At 30.3% G+C, this 21396-nt stretch overlaps 6 protein-coding genes across 9 annotated transcripts; 2 read left to right on the top strand and 4 right to left on the bottom strand.

Moving 5' to 3' along the window:
- Nucleotides 1–110: 110 nt before the first annotated feature.
- On the top strand, nucleotides 111–2443 carry LOC126856461 (nucleoporin NDC1). The gene has a single exon (XM_050604981.1). It carries the CDS (start codon nucleotides 346–348, stop codon nucleotides 2077–2079), a length of 1734 nt encoding a protein of 577 aa, XP_050460938.1. The 5' UTR covers nucleotides 111–345; the 3' UTR covers nucleotides 2080–2443.
- An 83-nt stretch (nucleotides 2444–2526) lies between these two features.
- Nucleotides 2527–5820, bottom strand: LOC126856374 (WD repeat-containing protein 36). Its single transcript, XM_050604828.1, has 3 exons — nucleotides 4113–5820; nucleotides 3771–4048; nucleotides 2527–3485 (listed from the first exon to the last, which is right to left on the bottom strand). The coding sequence occupies exons 1-3, from the start codon at nucleotides 5644–5646 to the stop codon at nucleotides 2625–2627; spliced, it is 2673 nt and encodes an 890-aa protein (XP_050460785.1). The 5' UTR covers nucleotides 5647–5820; the 3' UTR covers nucleotides 2527–2624.
- Nucleotides 5821–6263: 443 nt separating this feature from the next.
- Nucleotides 6264–8908, top strand: LOC126856492 (bifunctional coenzyme A synthase). The gene is made up of 5 exons (XM_050605039.1): nucleotides 6264–7167; nucleotides 7304–7647; nucleotides 7777–8031; nucleotides 8159–8341; nucleotides 8537–8908. The coding sequence occupies exons 1-5, from the start codon at nucleotides 6576–6578 to the stop codon at nucleotides 8738–8740; spliced, it is 1578 nt and encodes a 525-aa protein (XP_050460996.1). The 5' UTR covers nucleotides 6264–6575; the 3' UTR covers nucleotides 8741–8908.
- Nucleotides 8909–8914: 6 nt separating this feature from the next.
- Nucleotides 8915–10298, bottom strand: LOC126856559 (intraflagellar transport protein 22 homolog). The gene is made up of 4 exons (XM_050605165.1): nucleotides 9913–10298; nucleotides 9536–9705; nucleotides 9261–9460; nucleotides 8915–9137 (listed from the first exon to the last, which is right to left on the bottom strand). The coding sequence occupies exons 1-4, from the start codon at nucleotides 9949–9951 to the stop codon at nucleotides 8974–8976; spliced, it is 573 nt and encodes a 190-aa protein (XP_050461122.1). The 5' UTR covers nucleotides 9952–10298; the 3' UTR covers nucleotides 8915–8973.
- A 148-nt stretch (nucleotides 10299–10446) lies between these two features.
- LOC126856514 (double-stranded RNA-specific editase 1-like) lies at nucleotides 10447–17631 on the bottom strand. 3 transcript variants are annotated; one of them, XM_050605092.1, is made up of 6 exons: nucleotides 17391–17631; nucleotides 16719–16765; nucleotides 14269–15446; nucleotides 13570–13739; nucleotides 12865–13402; nucleotides 10447–12783 (listed from the first exon to the last, which is right to left on the bottom strand). In XM_050605092.1, exons 3-6 carry the CDS (start codon nucleotides 14687–14689, stop codon nucleotides 12671–12673), a joined length of 1242 nt encoding a protein of 413 aa, XP_050461049.1. In that variant the 5' UTR covers nucleotides 14690–15446; nucleotides 16719–16765; nucleotides 17391–17631; the 3' UTR covers nucleotides 10447–12670. The 3 variants fall into 3 exon arrangements, with proteins under 3 accessions (XP_050461049.1, XP_050461030.1, XP_050461039.1); XM_050605073.1 differs by having other exon boundaries at nucleotides 14269–14833; XM_050605082.1 differs by having other exon boundaries at nucleotides 14269–14731.
- Nucleotides 17632–18492: 861 nt separating this feature from the next.
- On the bottom strand, nucleotides 18493–21289 carry LOC126856468 (WW domain-binding protein 11-like). 2 transcript variants are annotated; one of them, XM_050605003.1, is made up of 8 exons: nucleotides 21134–21289; nucleotides 20888–21001; nucleotides 20658–20783; nucleotides 20466–20563; nucleotides 20174–20345; nucleotides 19799–20052; nucleotides 19188–19725; nucleotides 18493–19022 (listed from the first exon to the last, which is right to left on the bottom strand). In XM_050605003.1, exons 2-8 carry the CDS (start codon nucleotides 20949–20951, stop codon nucleotides 18589–18591), a joined length of 1686 nt encoding a protein of 561 aa, XP_050460960.1. In that variant the 5' UTR covers nucleotides 20952–21001; nucleotides 21134–21289; the 3' UTR covers nucleotides 18493–18588. The 2 variants fall into 2 exon arrangements, with proteins under 2 accessions (XP_050460960.1, XP_050460952.1); XM_050604995.1 differs by lacking the exon at nucleotides 21134–21289 and having other exon boundaries at nucleotides 20888–21106.
- Nucleotides 21290–21396: the final 107 nt, after the last annotated feature.

Here is a 21396-nt window from a genome sequence, read left to right as displayed (position 1 = left end):
CAGGGCGAAAGAAGCAATGTTATTTTTTCTTTGATTGGTCAATAAAACGTTTCAAGACTTCGGACTTCGAGAGCGCATCTACGGTAACAAGTGGTAATAAATTTAATGGCGCTAAAGGACGATAAGGTTGTGCTAGGTTACGGTTATTTTGAATTTTCTGTGCGGAAAATGTCTAATCTTATTTTCGAGAAAACACGCGAAAGTCGTGATGCATAACGTTATATCACGCGAAGGAGTTTGAGTTTGAGCTTCGCGAAGCGTCACTGTAAGAAACTACGCGGGGCGAAGATTTTTCGGTGAAGATCTGCACTCGTTAAGGTTAACTGGTCAACTTCTACGAACAAGATGATCGAGATTGACAAAAAGGATTGCAAGAAACTTTTGACGCAGCGAATGTTGCTGGCTGTCATTTCGAGTATAATATTTCAATTTCTTCTAGTCTATTGCCTCGTCCTGTTTACAAACCTGAGTACAGATTACGTACACTGGCTTTGGAACACGTGGACAACTGTAACGTCGCTACGAATGTGGACTTATCTTCTCATTCTCACCGCGGTGACCTGCCTACAGGGTGTTTTCTGCAGCAAGATTTATCTTTACAGTCCACCATATTATAAAAGTAGATTTTCTAAATTGTGTGCAACTCTCACAGTTCAAAACTTATGCCTGAAAGCCTCGTATATCATTATGGGTGGCATTTTGGTCTGGTTGCATTTATCATTGAAAGGAGGAACGTACAGTTCCTTGACTACAGATTGTAATATCGTGTATGGAACATGTTTGGTGGAGGAATATTATTTTCTGCTATTCAGTGGTTTATGGAGTGGATTATACTTCTCCATTAAGATTGATTCTATGAAGTATTTCCGGTTTTCCATTATAGCGCAGTCTAAATTTCTCCGACTGAGACAAGGAATTTATGCTATGCTTCCGAAACTAATGGTTTCTTCTACGTGGTCAACTCTTTATTATATGGCTGTTTACTATTTTCTGGGATCATACTGCCGGAGAGTACTGTTGTCTTTGATTTCCGTACAAACAGAAGTCGAACCATTAGACAATATGTCTAGATTGCTAAATCTGACATTAATATTACAATTGTGGCTTCACCAATTTATATTTATACTGACTGTAAGCAGCACTTATTTGTTGTTTGAAATATATCTGACCGAATGGATTCCATTTAAATTCGGTTCAAGCGGTGCATACAGTACAGATGCTTCAGAATTAACACTTATTGATGCACTATCGATGGACAAGATACCAATAATGCAACACTTGGGTTATTTAGATCTAGTCACCTTGGCCCAAAAGGAGAAAATGAGAAGAGGAATGTTGTTTACACTCAGTCAACCAGGTGGTCATCCATACAATTGGAATTGCATTGTGCAAAAATGCATAGATGTTCTTAAGAAATTCTCATATGACTTCAATGCTATATCCATAAAACCTCAAGAACAACAATTCTATTATAGCACAAATGTATGCACAGCAAGAATTGCACCAGTACAACCTGTACAAAAGGATTATATATATCATATGCGGAAGTTAGTACCAGATGTAACACCAACGCTACCAACAGAAACAGATACACAGGAAGCTCCTTATAGTGGCATGTTTATTCAAAAGTTTATTAAACAGAAACGAGAAGCTTTTATAGCATATTTACTTTCTAAGCCACTTATTAATTACATCTTTGGTGAACAAGATGATAATAAAATTCGTTATCTATTACTCAATGGACAAGTAGTGATTTGGGCAGCCGAAGCTATTTCATCATTATCAGTGTTTTCCCTTAGTGAAGATTCTTATGGCGTTGTACAAAAAGATGTGCCAAACATTATCAATACTTTGTTATTGGTGAAACAGGTTTTGGATAAACTGCAAAAATCAGCTGTATTAACAAGAAAATTTCAAGCTGATGATAAATTAATTAAAGAAATTTTTATCTCTTTAAAAAGTGCGATCAAACGTAGTCTATATAGAATTGTTACAAACTTTGAGCCATATATCAATGATTTAACCCTTGAATCTTTGACAATAGAACAACTGCAAAGTTTTCTCAATTATAGGGAATAGTTTGTAAATATTAATACCAAGTGTGTCCATATATAATTAATAAAACTACCAAAAAAAATGCATTTCATATTAATTATAATTGAAAGAATTACTTTTTTTCATTTAATTATATAATTACACAGTTTCAATAAGTTCTTTTTTTATACTTTATATTTGTGAGAAAAAATAAATTATTATGCTAGAAAAAGTAATCAAAGATATCTACATTGAAATATGTTATTTTACTGGAGAAATATTAAGTTTTCTGTACATGTGTCTTTAAAAATTTAAATATGCGTAGAAACAGCAAAAAAAAATATTTTTATTATGCAAATATATTTTTCAATACTAATTTGTAATATAATTGTGTCCATAATAAACGTCATTAAAAAAAAAAAATTTATTTCATATTTTATTATTAATAACCATCAATTTTGGGAATTATATGTTATATAAAGATGCAAAAATTTCGAATGTATAAAACAATTCGGTTTATTGTATTGATTTATTTATAGTTATTATAAAAGTATTTACACGCGCGATATATGGATAATTCATATGCTATGTTACATTTTTTTTAAATTTTGTACGATACTTAAATTATAAAATAATTTCTCTCGTAGTGTAAGCCAATTGTTCATTTGCGCCTCTTGGATTTTTCGCAGATAATCTCGTAGCGTCCCATTTTCTGATATCGTAGTACCATGCCACTTTAAGAATACCGCCAAATAAGCTTGCGACAATTCGAAATCCGTCTGTCGTTTTATCATATAATGAAGCATCTTCATGAATTGTAACATTGACAATTCCGCAGAACTCTCGTCCAGAGATAATGATTGAATTTCGAAATCGATGTCACTAGGATTCATCGCTTTCAATTTTTCTATTGCATCTATAAAATTATCAGTCGTAGTGGTTGATTGCAAACTTTTATTAAACGACGTGAAATTTTGTAAAGTGGAATGAACATGCGGGGTTTCGGTTTTGTCGGCATTTTTTACGTCCGTGAAATCGAAACGTAATTGCAATGACGGAATCGTGGGTAAGAAGAACGGCGCTGTCTCGGGAGCTTTTGGTGGCTGTTGCGGTTTATTTCGCCTTTTAATAATGTCGATGTCAAGTAGATTCTGCCATCTCGATTGAGCTACAGCAGACATAGTTATTAGATCACTATCGAGCTGATCGGGAGATGTATAATCTGGTTCCGCGGCGACAACATCATCCTCTTCAATTTTCTCCTTGGCTTCTACCGAAGAGCCAGGAAGTAACACTTCGGGTATTATGTCGTCTTTACTGATCGCCTTCAACGATACATGCGAATAGAGCATACGATTTGACCATAAAAAGATCCCCATGTTACGTACATGTGCGGTCGCAAGAAATTCTGCTGTTGGAGAAAAATTTAAAGATATGCAAGCTTCAGGAACCTGTATAAAAAAATACAAAAGATTTATAATTTATATAATATTTTCTGAGATGCAACGCTTCTTAGTTCAAGTAATATAAAAATTGGATAATATCAAAACAACTATTATAAAGAATTTTACAAGAAATGAAAATATATTTCAAAACAAATGTATATAAAAAACATTTATAAAGTTTTTAAATTTAAGATATCCTTTAAATTTTTAAAAAATTTGCACCGTCTGTTATATTTTTATCTATGCTATGAAATTCGAAATACATATGTATGATACTAAGATCAAGTTTACCTGAAAGATATCTATTAAATGAGAAGATGGTATGTCCCAAGTGCGGATTGTGCAATCCATAGATGCTGTGATTAACCATCTAGAATTAGGATTAAAACACGCATCCGTTAAACGTCCCTCGTGTCCTTGAAAATGCCGAACTATCTTTCTTGTGTCCAGATCCATTAATACAATATCAAAATTTTCTAAGGCTACAGCTACGAGGGAACTTTCATTGTGATATCTTATCCATTCGATCGATTCTTCTAACGTTAATATCGTTCTTGCCGTTGTCATACCTGTAATAATAAGAATTATATTAAAATATATTTAGGACAAAATATAATTTTTTTTAATAAATACCTTTGCTAGGTTTAAAATCCCAAAATTTGATTTTCGCGTCTCTGCCGGCAGTGATAACAGTTTGATTCAAATCGTCAACCATGATGCCTTTAACAGAACCCTCATGAGCACCATTCTGATTCCCATAAGATGCTCTATGGATTCCAGATTGAATGTTAAATCTATCAACATGACCCGTGTTGTAACCAATCACAACAAAGTTTCCACATCTTGTTAAACATAAACTACTCGCATTGGCATTGTAATTATTTTTAAATCTCTCGGGAAGTAGTTTAAGATCACCCATCTTCTGCAGATGAGATGACCACGTAGTGACTACACCCAAACCAGAATGAGTGGCCGCTATGTTGCACCATTCTTTCTCACGCGTTACTTCGAACGCGAGCTCAGTTATCGGTGGCATTAACAACGGATCGTCGACTGAAAGACTTTTCTTCTTAGACGCTTTCCTGTTAAACGAGGCTTTACCTAGACTCTTGTTCAGTATCTCCGTAACAGTGGAAAACAACCGCAGAGATGAATCGCCGCCCGTGGTCAACAGATAATTACCATCGTTCCCGTAAAATCGAACGATCGTCGGAGGTTCAGCGTGACCTTCTCTTATCCTCAAGAGTCGACCCGCTCCGTCGGCCAGATCGAATATCCATAGCTTTAAAGAATTGTCAGGCGAAGATGAAACCAATAGCGGTTCGTTTGGTATATATCTCAGACCTGTAACAGCGGCGTGATGGGCATTACACAGTTGATTCTCCACTGTACGTTGTTCCAAATTCCAAAATACAATTTGACCGCCTAAACTGCCTGTTGCCATAATGGGATGACTGTCCGTACGAAAGCTGATGGATACCACTGGGCCCCAATCTTGCACCAGTTCAAAGAGAGTCTCATCGTACTTGAGATTATGCAGAATGATTCGACCATCATTCAAACCTATCGCGGCCACATCTATTGCAGGTGCTTGCTCCAATGCTGTCACGCTACTGTGCCATCCTTTAAATGTGTATATCATTTTCATTGATTTGATGTTCCATAGCTGCAGTTGACCTTGTTCGCTACCCATCAAGATTTTGTTCATATAGGTATTGGGATGTATCAATGTGGTTATTTTGAAGACGTTATTGCTGAAGTTCAACTCCAGTATTAAACTCTCGTCTTTAATGTTCCAGACCTTCAACGTGCTATTCTCATCGATGGACAGTAGATGAGCACCAAACGGTAAAAGAATATGTACCGCGCAATCATGACCCTCGTATGTGTGCTTCAATTCTGTTCCCCTTCGCCATGCGTAAACTTTATTCGCGCTGGCCGTATACACGTGAAATGTGTCCGTAGCTAGGCAAGTGATGTCGTCGGCGTGCATGCCCGACACACTCAGCAGAGTGAAATGTTTACATCCGTAAGTATGAAACTCTCGGCCCACGCAAGTGACCACATAGTGCTCCTTCCTTCTGAGGATGTACCTCGTCACCAAAGGTATGTGATTACTAACATGTCCGAGGACACGATTCCGTACGAATATCCTACTCTGCACCATTATGTCTCGATTAGAAGGCTTCGGAATTTTTTCTACTATTTTATTAACAGAGTATTTTTATAACTGTAAAGTTATCTAGCACATTTACATCTAGACTTATAATTATATAAACTCTTTTTCTCTTGTTTAAGAGAGGTTAGGCTTAACCATACTCATGCTTCGCGTGGAGCGATCACGGCGGCTACCATATTAAAACCATGAATTATGCGACATTAAGATGAACGCGCGGTTTTTTTTTTTTTGATTTTATAGGACTAGGATATAAGAAATAGTAGCATATAAAGCTCAAAATAAATCAGCCAATCATAGGATGCTTTCCAGCAATAGAAAGACGCAATGTCACGCAATTGGCTATCAAAAAATTTTTTAAATCACGAAAAGTTTTTCACTTTTCACGTTTCTGCCTTAGAGGAAAAGTTACATGATCGCTATCCTAATGCGACACATATAAGAGAGAGATAAATGCATTTGTTTATAATTAATTGAAGCATATATATATATATATATATATTTTTTTTTAATTTACTGATTGAAATAAATATTTTATTTAATTTTTGATTGAAATAAATATTTTATTTATTCTCTGTTCTGATTTCTGACAGCACACCGAAAAACACGATGACAAACTTGTCCAAGATGATAAGTTTCAATGTTGATTTTTAATCTTTAGTAGTTCAATAGTCCAATAAATAGTGTTTTATGGAAAAAAACCATGTAATTTTTTTTAATAATTGCTACTGTGTACGATAATAATAGTCAAAAAGAATTCTTTTTTAAAACTAAGAATCTCAAGTCTGAAAAAAAATCAACTGATTAGTTGCACAATTTCTTGGGCATTGGGTTCAAGGTCTAATGAGTTTTAATTGTAAATCAAAATATTAGAGAGGCGTATTCTGAAAGTAGAAGTAATTTTAATGTATTGACCTGATATGGCAAATACTGGTTTGCTAGTTTTAACAAATCCTGCGAAAGTGAGGAGGTTACTACCTGTGATTAAGGAGCATGTTTTGAAAACACTGTACATTCAATATTTTCCAGAGAAGAATATTTTTGGGTCAGGAAATTATAATTTTGTGACACCACAACAGAGAGGCCCTCAGTATTCTAAGAATATTGCAGACATATATGTAAACACTTCCACAATTGCTTCTCGACTCGATATTCGTATTTTACTCACAAACATGAAACATCCTGGTAGATCTATCATAAACACTAAAAAACCAGTCGAGATAGTGATCTTCGATCAAATATGCAGTAAGAAAGAGGCAGATACGTTCATACAAGATTGTTTAGCTAATACATCGATGGATTATAGCTTTGTTACTTGTACCTATGATCAAGAGCAAAATGATCACAAAGATGTAGAATATCCTGTACAGACTGTAACAACTTACAAAAATGTAGTGTTGGGTGGCACATTTGATCGATTGCACAATGGTCATAAGATTTTATTAAGTGAAGCTGCTTTACGTTGTACAGAAAAGCTTACTGTTGGTGTAACAGACACAAACATGCTTTCTGGTAATGAATTTTCTTATAACTTGTATTTTTCACAATGATAATATCTTTGAGTAACTTTTAGATAAAAAATGATTACAAGACAAAAATGTAATTTAATACTTTTGTGCAATTAAAAATAAATAATAAATATTTCCAGGTAAATTACTGTGGGAGCTTATACAACCGTGTACACAAAGAATAAATAAAGTTAAAGAATTTTTAGAAGATGTAGATCCATCAATAACATACAATGTTTTACCTATCAATGATTTATATGGACCTACTAAAGAAGATCCAACATTTGAGATGATAGTTGTGAGTGAGGAAACAAAACGTGGAGGTGATAAAGTCAATGAATTACGTTTGCAAAGAAATTTAAGCAAACTGGATATTCATGTGGTAGAATTAGCAGGGGATGAATCTTATAATGAAATTGAAGAAACAAAAATTAGTTCTAGTAATCATAGGATACGATTACTTGGTACAAGACTTCAAGCACCTGTAGGTTTTCTCTTCATTCAAAATATTTACAATGCAATATAATAATAAATTATAAAATAATTGGTTCACAGATTTTTGCATATCTGGATATATAAATTAATTAATTATCTTTTATTTCTTTTATTATAGAGGATAAATGATAAGCCTTTAAAACCATATATTATTGGTTTAACGGGCGGTATCGCAAGCGGAAAATCTTCAGTTGCTGAAAAGTTGCAAAAACTCGGTGCTGGACTTGTAAATTGTGATAAAATAGCTCACAATTTATATTTACCTGGAAAAAATTGTTTTCATGCGATACTTAAACATTTTGGTTCTTCCATTCTCAACTCAGATGGATTCATAAATAGGAAGTTACTTGGTGACATAGTGTTCAATGATAAGGTTTGTGTATATATTTATATAACATCTCATATATTATCATAGATTTATCTTATAGATTTAATCTATTAAATATTTCATATATATTTAATCTATCATTTAATTTAATGGAGAATTACATATATTTTAGGAGCAATTGGAAAAATTAAATAAATTAATCTGGCCTTTAATTCTACAAGAAGCTAAAAAAGAAATAGAGGTTCTTTATTCAAAGGGTTATAATATCATTGTTATGGAAGCAGCTGTTTTGATTCAAGCTAAATGGCAGAATGTGTGCCATGAAATTTGGACTTGCATCATTCCACAAAATGAAGTTAGTCCTTGTTTTTCAGATAAATTTGTCTATTTATATTTAATGATGAAATTTAGCGTCCTATATATATATATATATATATATATATATATATATACATATCCATTTTTCAAACTTCTCTAATTATGCTTGCATAGAGTATTTGTAATTATTGATGTAACATTAATCTTTTTATTTTAATTAATGTACTTACAGGCTATAAAACGAATAATGAATCGAAATAAATTATCTGAGGAAGCAGCAAAGTTGCGAATTGAAATACAACCGAGTAATACAGAACAAGTTAAAGAAGCCAATGTTGTTATATGTACTTTATGGTCTCATGAAATTACATTAGAACAAGTAGAAAGAGCATGGAAAGAATTAACAACAGCTTTAGCCAAAGAAAATAAATCTTAATAAATTTTTTATATATCCTATAATCATGGGAAAATTTAACTTTTATTTGTAAATAATATTTGATCATTATTCTGTGATACAATTTATAATTAAAAAATATATAATATGAAAAAAATATTGGTGATCAGGTAAATTGTTTGGTAATGTAACTGACAATACAAGAATAGATATTAATACCATAAAACAGAGTGTTTTTCATTATTTACAAAATTGCTATAAGAGATGAATATACATTATTTAGCAAATAATATATTGTCATTCAATATCAATTTCTCTTCTTTGTTTTCTTGCAGTTTTGTCATTAAGGTACTTAGGAACAATCGAAAATCAGTTTTTAATTTATCCCCACCATCATCCACATTACACTTGACATGAGAGACATTAGAGAAGCTAGATGCTTTAATTATATAAAATTTAAAAATTAATAAGTTATTCTATTTTATACTATTAAAAAAAAATATTGATGCAGAATTATGTATGTACATTTATCAGTTACTTTTTATATTATTAATATACTTACAAACAATTTTTGGTGCATTTGATGTAACATTATCAGGATCAAAGAAGAATATTACACAATTGTTTGGCCCCAATTTGGCTTCACTAACGAAGTAATCATAAAATTCTTTCAGCTGTTTCGAAGAATCCTGCATTTTTGCACTGTATACAAGTATCACACCATGTACACCTTTACGTATAGCTGGCCAGCAGTTTTTGAATCTATAAAATATTCGGAATATCCTGTCTTTTGTTTAAAATCTAATATTGTAGAAGTACATATCATTTTCTCTATACTTGTGATCTCCACTGCAATCCCATAGCTCGATGTCCTTCGAGATCCGTTCATTGTTTACTTCAATATCATTTATTTCAAATTCCAATATTCGAACACCTTGAGTTGGACGATAGTCAAACGGAATTTCGGTAGCATCTGCCAGAAAATTTGCTATCGTGGTCTTCCCGCTCTAAGTAAATAAATAAATACATACACACATACATAAATATATATATATATATATATATATATATATATATATATATATATATATATATAATTCGTGTATGATTGTTGTTTCAATTATTATATAATTATAATAATCCGATAATAAAACATTTCACATCCTTTCTTAAATATTCATCATGAATATTTAATCAATGGAAAATTTTCTTACCTTAGTTGGTCCTATCATTACCAATTTTAATGTGTACATTATTTGACAATGATTTTCACAAAAATACTTGCATTATACATTTGATGTGAACATACACAACAATATAGAACGCATTATTGTTTGGCAATTGTTACTATAGTGACCATTGCTTGATACAGTATAATCAATCTAAATAAGTAATCACAGATCACAGGTATATGATTAGAACAGATTTTAAAATGTTGATTATAAATCTTATTAATTAAATAATTTGAGAATTTTTATCTATGTTTAAGGAATAAACAAAAATAATAAATATATGACTTAAAACGAAGGTCACACACAATTTATTATTTTAACATGATATATAGTGTAAAATATGCGTATTTTTATAACATATTATATCAAAGAAAATTATAAAACTGTATTTTTTATTGAATCTTATTTGTTAATTGTATCTATTTATTTTGTAAAATTTTACGAGCTTTATCTAATTGTAATAAAATGTTTGCAAGTACATTATAAAATATGTACACTAAATAAATAGGTCACATATCTAATAAAGATTTTTAATTTTATTAATACACATTAATTTAATATGTTCATTACATTCATTACAATACTATCTTTTTTAACAATATACATAGTGCTATGTAACATGGTAGTCAATTATGTGATCAATGCCATTATTACAGTAATTAATCCATGATATAATAAAAATTTCTCGATTTCTATGCATAATTATTATTATATTGTATAGTACACTTTTTCGCTATATTGTGTAGTACAATATTTGATGAAGTTCTCTAAATTTTAAATAAGAATATATTTAGTTTTTCCGAGATATGTACATTAAAGAATATTTTAAATATAGGATACGTCCACTTTTTAGGTTTTACTTGAATGTAATTAAGTATTCTAAAAGTAAACTACTAAACACGAACTCACCCATAAAATTCTCAATTATAAAGGCGCAAAATGTGGATGTATCACATTACATATGTATTTAATATCATATATATAATCAATATACAAAATAAGTTACGCAATACAAATATAGGGATAGAACATTTTTATAGTTAATGATTGGAAAAAAATGATAAAATAGATAATTGAACACTTTCATATTTTTACAATTAAAAAAAATAGTATAACTCTCAATGTGAAACACAAATTTGAATTTATCGGACTAGTAAAAGTCAGATGCGTATGGTAGTGCATCAGTTTCAAGGAAAATAAATTTTTTATTGAAACTGATTAATTATGCACAAATTTCTTTGATACAATACCAAATCTCAATTCAAGATTATTACAGATTTTCAGAGAGATTAAGAGGATTTACGATAATAAATTATTAAAATACTTGGTATTGTATAAAATTTTGTGCTCTATGCACAATTAATCAGTTTCAATGAAAAATTAATTTTCTTTAAAACTGGCACTATCATCCATGTGTGACTCTTACTAGTTTGGTAAATATAATATTGTAATATCTTTACAATATTATTTTTCTCATTGGTATGTTAAGCAATGTGCAAATAATATGCACATGTAGTTTTAATAATAATTATAGAAAATTTATGGCATTATAAATATAATTTGATAATTAATTGTGAAATAATCACATATATCTTTTTTTTAACGAACATTATTCTTGTAAAAAATAAATTTATATAGAGAAAATAACTGTAGAAGATTAGCAATAATTATATCATTCAAAATTGCGTGACTTATAGCGAAGTGATGCAAGTGCACATAAAAGTAATCATACACAAATTTACAATGGCAAATAATTAACAGAGCTATTATTAGAATTATTATTAAGAGAGCTACTACTATTATTATTAAGAGAGCTACTATATTATTATTGTTCAATATAAATAATAATAATAACTCATATTTATTATACAATTATTTCTCATACAATTATTTAACGTTTTAATTTATGCTTATAATGTAAATTTTTGTACAATAACATTTAATGTGCACTATAGTGTAAAGGTAAATTGCAAGAAGTATACCAAAAATCCAAGATTGTCAATATGTAAAATCAAAACGAACATCAGTGTACACTACAGATATTAGATGTAATTCTATGCTTTGTCAATAAAAATTATATTTTATGTCTGAGATTGGGTTAAGAGCTAAGCGCGATAAACAATGCGCGGAATTTTGTACATGTTGAGAAGTAATGTATTGTACGTTTAGATTCTGAACTCAGACCATCTTTTGCAAATAATATTAATTGAAGCGTGCATGTGTAGTTGTCTCGGTCCTCGTGATTCCCAGTACCAGATCTTGCAAATGCAGTCCTAATTTTCATGATAGTTCCACAAAATCAGAAAACCAATATATTTCGTCCTTTATGGAAAAGAAGTGCAGTATGTTTGCACGTCCCTAAGTATTACGGGGCACCATAGGCCGACACATGGGGTGTATTCAGTAGTTGCGTAGCAATCATACGCGATTAATTTTTGTAAGACTAAATCAAGTGTTAGCAAGACGATACTCAACTGTTAAGTCCGCTAAATGCGCTTATATATGCTTTAATTACTATTATTTGTCAAGAATAGTTCGAATCTAGAATTGAAACGTACAATAAATTACTTCTCAACATATACAAAACTCCGCGCATCGTTTACTGCGCTTGGTTCTTATTTAGCCCAATCTATATTTCTGGATATATAATATCAGTTTTTTACTTCAATGCATTTCATGTTTTATTGAAAAAAAAAAAATTTATTTGGAAAATTATATTATAAATAAAACTTTATACATTTTAACCAACTACCATATTTTCCTGTTTGGCGATATCTTCAGGATAAGTTAAATTGTATAATGCTAACAGTGCTGCCTTAGCTGCTGCCTTTTTGGCATCTTTTTTGTTTTTAGCTGTAAAATAAAAATGTTTACTTATACATTAATAATAACAAAAACATCTTGCAATAATTGCTTCATAAAACCTATACATACCTGTCCCTGAATATTCAATTCCATCAATTTCAACAGCCAAAGTAAACATTGTATTTGGTGGATTACCAACACGGCTGAGTTCTACATATGTTAGTCCCGGTTTCATCTGATTCAATAACATAACTGGATGTATATTTACAGGATTAGGTGGAAGTTCCTTTTGAACGGGAGTTTTAGGTGCATTAGGATTATCTTTTTTAGCTCCTTTTGTAGCTGGCAAACCAGGTCGTGGTACTGGGACTGATGTTCCTTGATTATGCCATTCAAGGAAAAGTTTATAAAGCGCAAAACTGGCTAGTGAACTCCATGGAATTTCGTCTTCAGTACTAGTGTCCATAGTATTACTATCTTCATTCATTTCTTCCTTTATTCCATCTGAAGATGAATTAGCTTGTCCATCTGACTCAGCATCTATACGTGCTTTCATAGATGCTGCTGTCATCTTTTCAAGTAATAAAGCTTTTAATGCATTCTCGGCTGCATTTTGACGAGCAAGTGGTTTAGATAATCCTTGTCCAACATAAGTTTTACCATCAAGCTATAATAATGTAAATTAGGTTAATGATACATTTGAAAGAGATGAGTTTTTACATACACATCAGCATTGTATATTAGATATTAAATAATATGCATCATAATAATTATAATAAAACTTTAATTAAAGTGATAAAACAATAGTGCACAAAAACTGTTTCATAATGTTACCTCAGCATGAACGAGATAAAGTGAATTTGTCATAGGTCCTTGGGTTTCAGGGAATGTAAATTGAACTCCGGCTTTCATCTCGTTCAAAACCATTATTGCATTTTTAGGCTGCAAAGTTTTTCTTAGACGCTGATTCATACGAAGACGTTTCAATTTTTTATTTACCTTAACTAAAAAAATGATTATATCAAATATGTAAATGTAATAACAATACGAGAATAAACGGTTTATTATATATTATATCTCAGTATAGAAATTCACATTGATTACAGGAGAATCAATGCTCAATGGAATAGTACCAGAGCACTTGATGTTCCTGTTCTCTTCAAATTTGCGCAGTGAAATGTCATCATCAAAACAAGAAAAATTTATTTTATATTAGAGTACAAAAGTGCTGTTAAAAATTCTAATTTTTTTGAGTTATTTACACTCTTAAGTTTTGGCAGATTTATTTAATATTATCTGATTCTGTAATTAAAGATACCTATAAATAATTATTTTGCTTTCATACAATTGTTTAAATCATTAGAGAATTTATAATTAAAAATTTGTTTAAAATTCAAATATTATCATGAGATTATATCTTTGTAATATGCTTTTATATTATAAATGTATAGTAAATATTTAAATTAGGATTCTAGAAATATAAGTAAAATTATATATCTCTATCTAATTTATAATTAATTTGAAAATATTTACATCCAGGTATTTTTCTTCGCCATCTTGGTTGAACATCTTGCATTTCAATATCTCCATCTTCTGTCTTTATACTGTCATCATTAACATCAGAATTGTTATTAGTAGGATCGGAGAATAGAGTCGGAGCAGATACTACAGGAGGCACACAAGGTTGAGAAGTCACAGGCGTAATTTGCGCAACAGTTGTAGTTGGTTGCACATTTGCTGTACTTTGTTTTAAGATTGGCTTCAATCGTTGCGGTAATGGAGCTGGGTTTGCCTGCTGCTGTTGTAACTGTTGTTGAGGTTGTTGTTGTATTTGCTGCTGCGGCGGTGGTTGCTGTTGTAACATTTGCTGCTGTCCTTGTTGTTGCATTTGCGATTTTAATTGTTGTGTAGGCACCATAGTTGATAAAGGTCGTGTCACTGCGGCTGGTGGCATTTGCGCTGGCTGTTGTTGTTGCAGCTGCTGCTGCTGCTGCGGCTGCGATTTGAAGCCTTGTGAGTTTTGTATGTTGCCTTGTTTATAATTGCTTTGTTGATTGGACGTAGATTGCGATGCTTGGTAACTTCCTTGTGTATCATACTGTAAAACATAGGGTGGGTCGCCGCTACACAAGGAACCTCTACGGTTGTGCTACCCCACCAAGGTCTAGCATCGTATGCTAGAACAATTAAATGCTACCTCCATAGCTCATACCAACCATGTTACCTTTACTGTGGCCAACGTCTCTTTACTCATGACTGAGCTAAGTTTTTGTTGAAAATATATTATGTATTAATAAATAGTATTTGTAATATGATAAACTCTCGTAGAAAAAAGCATGATAAATAATGCTTTTTTATTGTGGGTATCCAAATTAAAATACATTTAAAAAGTAAAAGATTGTAAAAAAAATCGTTAATATTATTACATAATAAAATTATATTATAAATTAATATAAATATTAAAAATAATAAAATCTGATTTTCTTATTCAGTTTAAATAAAAAGCTGAGAAATTGAGATTAAAGATATCATGCAGTAAGTAAAATGCTTACAATGATATAGCATTTCTACAATAGTAAAATTTGCTTAGACACGAGTTCAGCACGAACTACCAAGAAAACGGCCTACGGTAGGGTATGCTATGTGGGTAACTGACGACCTAGTCCCTGGTCGAATGCACCTCCTCGGTATTGTTGTATAGCTACTAGTACCTGCGTTGCAGGGGAGGGGAAAGTAGGGACCACTAATTAGTATGTGAAAGTGAAACAATCTTGCTGACAGCAAATGGAATTCATATTTTGATTATGAATAAAAATTAACCTATTATATACATACATTGGCATTATTGCATTGATTAGTGTTTGTGTCTCATATACAATCAATATTTTAAATCATTATTTAAAAATGCATATTACATATTGTAATACATTGTAGCACTAATTTATACGAGATTTATGATATATAAAACTTAACATTATTTAATTATTTGATAGTACCACAAATGATATTAATATAAAATTCTTATATATTTGAACACAAACTTATATAATTGAACATACACACACAAATAAATTTTTGTTTTAATATATAAAAATAATATTTTTCTAAAAATGTATGTATATTTTAAAAATAACAATATCAACAAAATTTAGAAAGAAAACATTTTTATGTATAAATATCAATTATTGAACAATAGAGATAGATTAATATTTAAATAAGTTTTAAATTTTAAACTGATAAACTTGCTAAATTTTGTTTATTTTCCATATTTATTGATGCCAAAGATTAAATAATGTGGTATTTCTTTATGTTTTTAAAGAATAAGAAATAGATATATGAAAATTATATTTATAAATATATATAAAATTTGTATTTCTACAAAATTTGGTATTTCTATTTAATTTTTAAGTATAGAGGTGTTTTTTAAAAGGAGCATTATTACTTTAATTACTTTTTAATGTATCTTTCAGTGACATTTTTTTCATATGCCATATATAAGAATTAATTACATATAATAATGCTCTTAATTTTTTTTCTATATCTCCTTCCTATAATTGTTAAAAAATTTGCATAATTATTTGTATTATTTAATGTAACTAAAGGAAAATTATCTTAACATCTTATTCTTTATACTATTCCTACTTTCTTCAAGAGCAATGTTGTATGTTTTCATATGACGTAAAATATTTTCAAGTTAATATTATTATACATTCAATAACCTTAGTTAACTATTATATGTATAAATATGTGTGTATATATATGTGTTGAAACTACAATAAGACCTTTAATATACATCTTGCATAATAATACCTTTACTGCATCTTGCATAATTGTTTTATCTATCTTTATCTATATATGATATTGTACGTTAATATATTATTGGTATAATATGTGTGTGTACAAACAACAGACTTTATTATAGATATAAAATATAGATATTATTGTAGATATGATCATAGATATAAAAAAAGGAGAAGACTTACAGGCATTGTATAGGACCCTTGAATTTGGGAATTGTTTGCATTCCGTGCTGCAATACAAAATCATTTATTAACTTTAAGAAAATATAACATATAAATGATATTACGAGCAAAGAATTTATTTCCGAAATTGATTCAATTCTTTAAGAAATTATATATATATATATATATATATATATATATATATATATTTATATATTTATATACATTTTTCATAAAAATGTTAAAATCAATTAGATATGGTCTTGATTAGTAATATCACGATAAATCTTTCAGTGCTTCAATAATTGAGACTGTCAGAAGTCAAACTGATCAATTTCACATTTTATAAATTTTTTACCTTCGATACCAAAGCACTAATCAAATGTTGAGAAACTCCAATATCGCGTATTATTATGGTTATAAATAGCGTTGTCGTGCGATATGCTTTAGGAGTAGAGAGAGAGAGAGAGAGAAAGAGAATGACGCGTATTCACAAAACACTGCCATTCATTAACCGGTATACATATTATTGATTTGTTCTTGCAAGAAATTACTTTATTTATTATATTTTACTTTGCTTATTATTTATTATATTTATTATATTGTAGTGCCTTATCGATGATACAATACGATATACAAATTAAGCCGAAATTTTTGTACATAGCCATTGTCAGTTCATATATGTAGTCTTACCATTGCCATAGCCCTGATTTTGCCTGCTCCGTGTGTACATCTTGAAGCTCTATCTGTTTTGTTAAAACTCTGATCTAACAAACGCGTTCGATCTGTCACGCGATCCGTTAGATGAGAAAAGAATTAATTAAAAAAAAGGGATTAATGCGCTCAATGCATTGAGCTTGTCACTGTTCTTACAAGGATGTTTTTCGGTAATTTAATATTGCTCGATGTTTTTGCTATACTTGCTATTGGCATGAAGAAAAGGGAAATGACGTTATCCGTGGAATATCGGAAATAGCAAGTTCGCCATGTTACTTCTGACTGATGCGCGGCATATTCAACGATATTTCGAAGGGTTTTCAAGGCTGTAAGGAATAATCCATTTCTTACAATTAAATTACACAGTGCATAAAAATTGATATAAAATTAAGGTATATTTTTTATAACGTTAAAGAGAGAGAAAGAGAAGCAAGTGACAAAATAAAAATGACATAAAATGATTTATATTTTACAAATTTATGTAAATATGTGTATAATATTTAATGTTTTTTATAAATGTGAAATATATTAATGTAATATTAAAAAATATATTATAATATTAAAAATAATTTACTTGAATTGCTCTATATATATATATATATATATATATATATATATATATATATATATATATATATATATACATACAGATTTCTATAATAAAATCCACAATTTATTTTTCGTCATATAAAATACATTTTTCTTGTTACATTTAGAATTCATTCCTCACTATTAATTGAAGAAATTCAGAGAATGATAATTTAAATCAACAAGATAAAGCTTTTGTAAAAAATGTAAATAAATATAAATCGTTTATATATTCATTTGTAGGCTCTGGATTATAATCTTAAATATTCTTACATTTTTATTAAGTATAAAACAAATTAAAAATAAATTCAAATATCGAAAAAATTATTAAATTTATTGTTATATCATAATTACTTATTAAAATAATTCCAGTTTAATTTTTTTATTTAATGCTATCTTTTCAAAAGTTTTCATCTACGTTAAAATATTTTATACCTTCATTAATATATTTAAAAACGTTCATAGATGATATTAAATAATAACAAAAATGTTATGTTTTTAATGATGCTTGTATATTGTACAGATGTTTATATTGATTGCTCCAATTGAATCAAATTGAATAAAACATATGTGTTTTCATCCATTTTCAGAGTAATCCTTCCATTTCTTGCATAAATTGCATATATGCATCATCTTTCGTCTTCGGTTGCGTTGTTCTAAGTGGTTGCGTTTCTGGTAATCTTTCTATAATTCTGGATATATTGCTGGATTTCTTCTTATCATCTCTTTTCACTCGTAAAGATGTTGGTAAAAATCTTGTAACATCAGCAGTCAGATTTCTAATTTGTGGTTTCGCCTCGATAGTGGTACTACTTTTTCCATCTTTGTCTTTCCTGTTGATTAATTGTGGCGCAGCAGAAAGAACATTGGGCGTCTTAGGCTGTGCAGTTGTCCCAGATTGCGTTTGTATCTGAGGATTAGTAATATTCGACATAGTCGACATCTGCATTTGAGGTGGCGGCATTCTAGGAATGCTAGGAGGTCCTGGTCTTAATATTCTCGGCATTCCAGGTGGAGGACCTGTAAAATAATATCAGTCATATCATTATATAATCTCTTCTGTATATAAATACATTTATTGATTAATACATTGTAATTTGTGTTAAACTTATTAAATCAAATTTATATTAAATGTAATAATGTTAAAGAAGATATAAAATAAAATATATCAAAAAAAATTTTAACCAGGTGGTAAACGGAGTCCGATACGAGGCGGTGGCGGCGGCGGCATTCTGAGATGTAATGGCGGCGGAGGTGGCCGATAAAGTAAGGGTGGAGGTGGTATACCCATTGGTGGCATCACATGTTGTTGCGCGTGCTGTGCATGGGGATGAGACGCATGTTGTCCATGGCCGGAGAGATGATCCGATGCCCCGGGTGGTTCCAACTCTTCGTCATCTCCTTTATTATTGGACTTATTACTATTAGATTTAGCATTAGATTCGTTTTCTGCTTCTAACAGCGACAATCGTGCATTAAGATCTTGAGCACGTTCAGTCTCCCTCTTTTTATGAACGACTTCCATCTCTCGCATAAACTGATCGATATCTTGTCCAGCCATCGCTAACATTTTTTGTTGCAATGTAGTTGGTTTGACTTTCGCCATATCTCTATCTTTTTCTTTCTCTTTCTCATCTTTCTCTTTATTTTCTGACTCTTGTTTATTATCCTCCTTGTCATCGGCAAATCGTATCGTTCTCGACTTTGTTGGTGGATCCTTAATCTGTCAATGGCAGAAAAAGTTAACATTACATCTTATATTTACAGTTTGATGTAGTTATATTCAATTTAAATACATGTTCAACTATATCTTCATCATCGCTTGATAGTTCAGGAGGTGGAAATGGTGGTACACCAGGTGGTTCCTTATTAGGTGCCAATGTAGGTACAGATGAAGAACTTGTATATGCGCTGGTCTTTTTTAAGATGCTTGGTGGTATCGGGATATTCATTAGAGGATGGTGTTGTGATATATAATGAGGATGAGGTGGATATATATGTGTAGGTGGTTGTGGCATATCTGGTAATGGAATCTGTGATGTCAAAGATCCTATGGAAAAATTTGTTACATCAGTAAAAAAATTATAAAACTATATTATATTACAGAAAAGTTTTATATTTTATATTTTAATTTTATAATTATATCTTTTAGAGTAATATATTATGTTTACCTGGATACATCCTGGATATATCATTAGCAGCCGATGGTAATGGAATTTCATCAACTTGTACTTGCTGCGCATGTCGTACAGCTTCAAAATAAGAAACTAAGTCTATTCTTCTACGTTCATATTGTATCAATTGTTCTTTTAATTCAGCCCATTTTTCTTGATCATCTTTTGCCTAAAAAATAAAGTAACATATTAATTATATTGCAATTAACAAATCAGTTGTCAATTTTTATCATAAGCTTACCAATATTCTAATGAAGAAAATTTACAATCATGCTATTTACATACTTACATACATTTTTAAGACACGGTCTAAAGTCTCCTTAAGTTTCTTTCGTTTATCCTTCAATACTTTTTCATTCAAAGGAGGTGGTTGCATTACATTATATTCTAAAAAAAAGAAATATGTTACATATATATGATTCTAAAATATATAGTTCTAGAATTGAAGTATAATCTGTACAAATTATTGTTTTCCCCTAACCCATCTGATCAATCTTTTCCATTTCTTCAATAATCTGCGCTGGATCTTTGCCTTTTAAAACAGCTGCTCTTACTAGTTGTCGTTGCTTTTTATTCTTTTTTAATTCCTTCTTTCGTGCTTCCTTTCCTGTAATAAAAAAACGATTAAATATTTTCACATTATATATTCTTTTTAATTGTTGAAGATGACATTATTTGAAAGTATAGATAGTTATATTTTCAAATACTAACGTGCTTGATCAGTGGGATTCATGTATTTCCCACTTTTTGTGGTATTAATCGAACGGCGTCCCATTTTTGTATTACTTTTAGCAACAACACCACACTTTTATCGACTACAAAATTCTGCAAAGTTTTATGTCAATAGCATTATTTACGTTGCTCGAGAAAAGAGATAGCATCCAGCTCCAATATTTTAAAAGTGTCTTGATCAGAAAACTGACAGAAAAAGCGATTCTATTCCTCTCTCTACTTTACCTTATGGATAAGTTGCATGTAATTGCAGAGTACACTGCTATATATACTTTATTTTTTTTATTCAAATTCATATAAATTTCGATTTAACTTTTATATCTTTATATTGCTTGAATAAATATTGATAAACATATAATGGCCTTGTTTATACCGATAAACTTTAATACGTATTAAGTACTACTTGACCAATCATAGTTATTTCTTTAAAGAATGGAATGGTTGTGATTGGTCGGTTGTATTTAGTACATATTAAAATACGTTTTCTT

The sequence above is a fragment of the Cataglyphis hispanica genome, chromosome 2 (genome assembly GCF_021464435.1).
Source record: "Cataglyphis hispanica isolate Lineage 1 chromosome 2, ULB_Chis1_1.0, whole genome shotgun sequence".
NCBI lineage: Eukaryota > Metazoa > Arthropoda > Insecta > Hymenoptera > Formicidae > Cataglyphis > Cataglyphis hispanica.
This window is presented reverse-complemented; position numbering and strand designations above follow the sequence as displayed.

Coding starts and splice junctions, on each gene's coding strand:
- LOC126856461 (XM_050604981.1), top strand. CDS start 346: ATGATCGAGATTGACAAAAAGGATTGCAAGAAACTTTTGACGCAGCGA.
- LOC126856374 (XM_050604828.1), bottom strand. CDS start 5,646: ATGGTGCAGAGTAGGATATTCGTACGGAATCGTGTCCTCGGACATGTT. Junction 4,049..4,112: donor GGATTTTAAACCTAGCAAAG/GTATTTATTAAA, acceptor TTATTATTACAG/GTATGACAACGGCAAGAACG. Junction 3,486..3,770: donor ATTTAATAGATATCTTTCAG/GTAAACTTGATC, acceptor TTTTTTATACAG/GTTCCTGAAGCTTGCATATC.
- LOC126856492 (XM_050605039.1), top strand. CDS start 6,576: ATGGCAAATACTGGTTTGCTAGTTTTAACAAATCCTGCGAAAGTGAGG. Junction 7,168..7,303: donor AGACACAAACATGCTTTCTG/GTAATGAATTTT, acceptor AAATATTTCCAG/GTAAATTACTGTGGGAGCTT. Junction 8,342..8,536: donor GCATCATTCCACAAAATGAA/GTTAGTCCTTGT, acceptor ATGTACTTACAG/GCTATAAAACGAATAATGAA.
- LOC126856559 (XM_050605165.1), bottom strand. CDS start 9,951: ATGTACACATTAAAATTGGTAATGATAGGACCAACTAAG. Junction 9,461..9,535: donor GATTGCAGTGGAGATCACAA/GTATAGAGAAAA, acceptor AATATTTTATAG/ATTCAAAAACTGCTGGCCAG. Junction 9,138..9,260: donor AAATGCACCAAAAATTGTTT/GTAAGTATATTA, acceptor ATATAATTAAAG/CATCTAGCTTCTCTAATGTC.
- LOC126856514 (XM_050605073.1), bottom strand. CDS start 17,430: ATGTACACACGGAGCAGGCAAAATCAGGGCTATGGCAATG. Junction 13,403..13,569: donor TTTATCTCGTTCATGCTGAG/GTAACATTATGA, acceptor ACATTATTATAG/CTTGATGGTAAAACTTATGT. Junction 12,784..12,864: donor AATTGAATATTCAGGGACAG/GTATGTATAGGT, acceptor TTTATTTTACAG/CTAAAAACAAAAAAGATGCC.
- LOC126856468 (XM_050605003.1), bottom strand. CDS start 20,951: ATGGGACGCCGTTCGATTAATACCACAAAAAGTGGGAAATACATGAAT. Junction 20,784..20,887: donor GAATCCCACTGATCAAGCAC/GTTAGTATTTGA, acceptor TTTTTATTACAG/GAAAGGAAGCACGAAAGAAG. Junction 20,346..20,465: donor ACCGTGTCTTAAAAATGTAT/GTAAGTATGTAA, acceptor TTTATTTTTTAG/GCAAAAGATGATCAAGAAAA.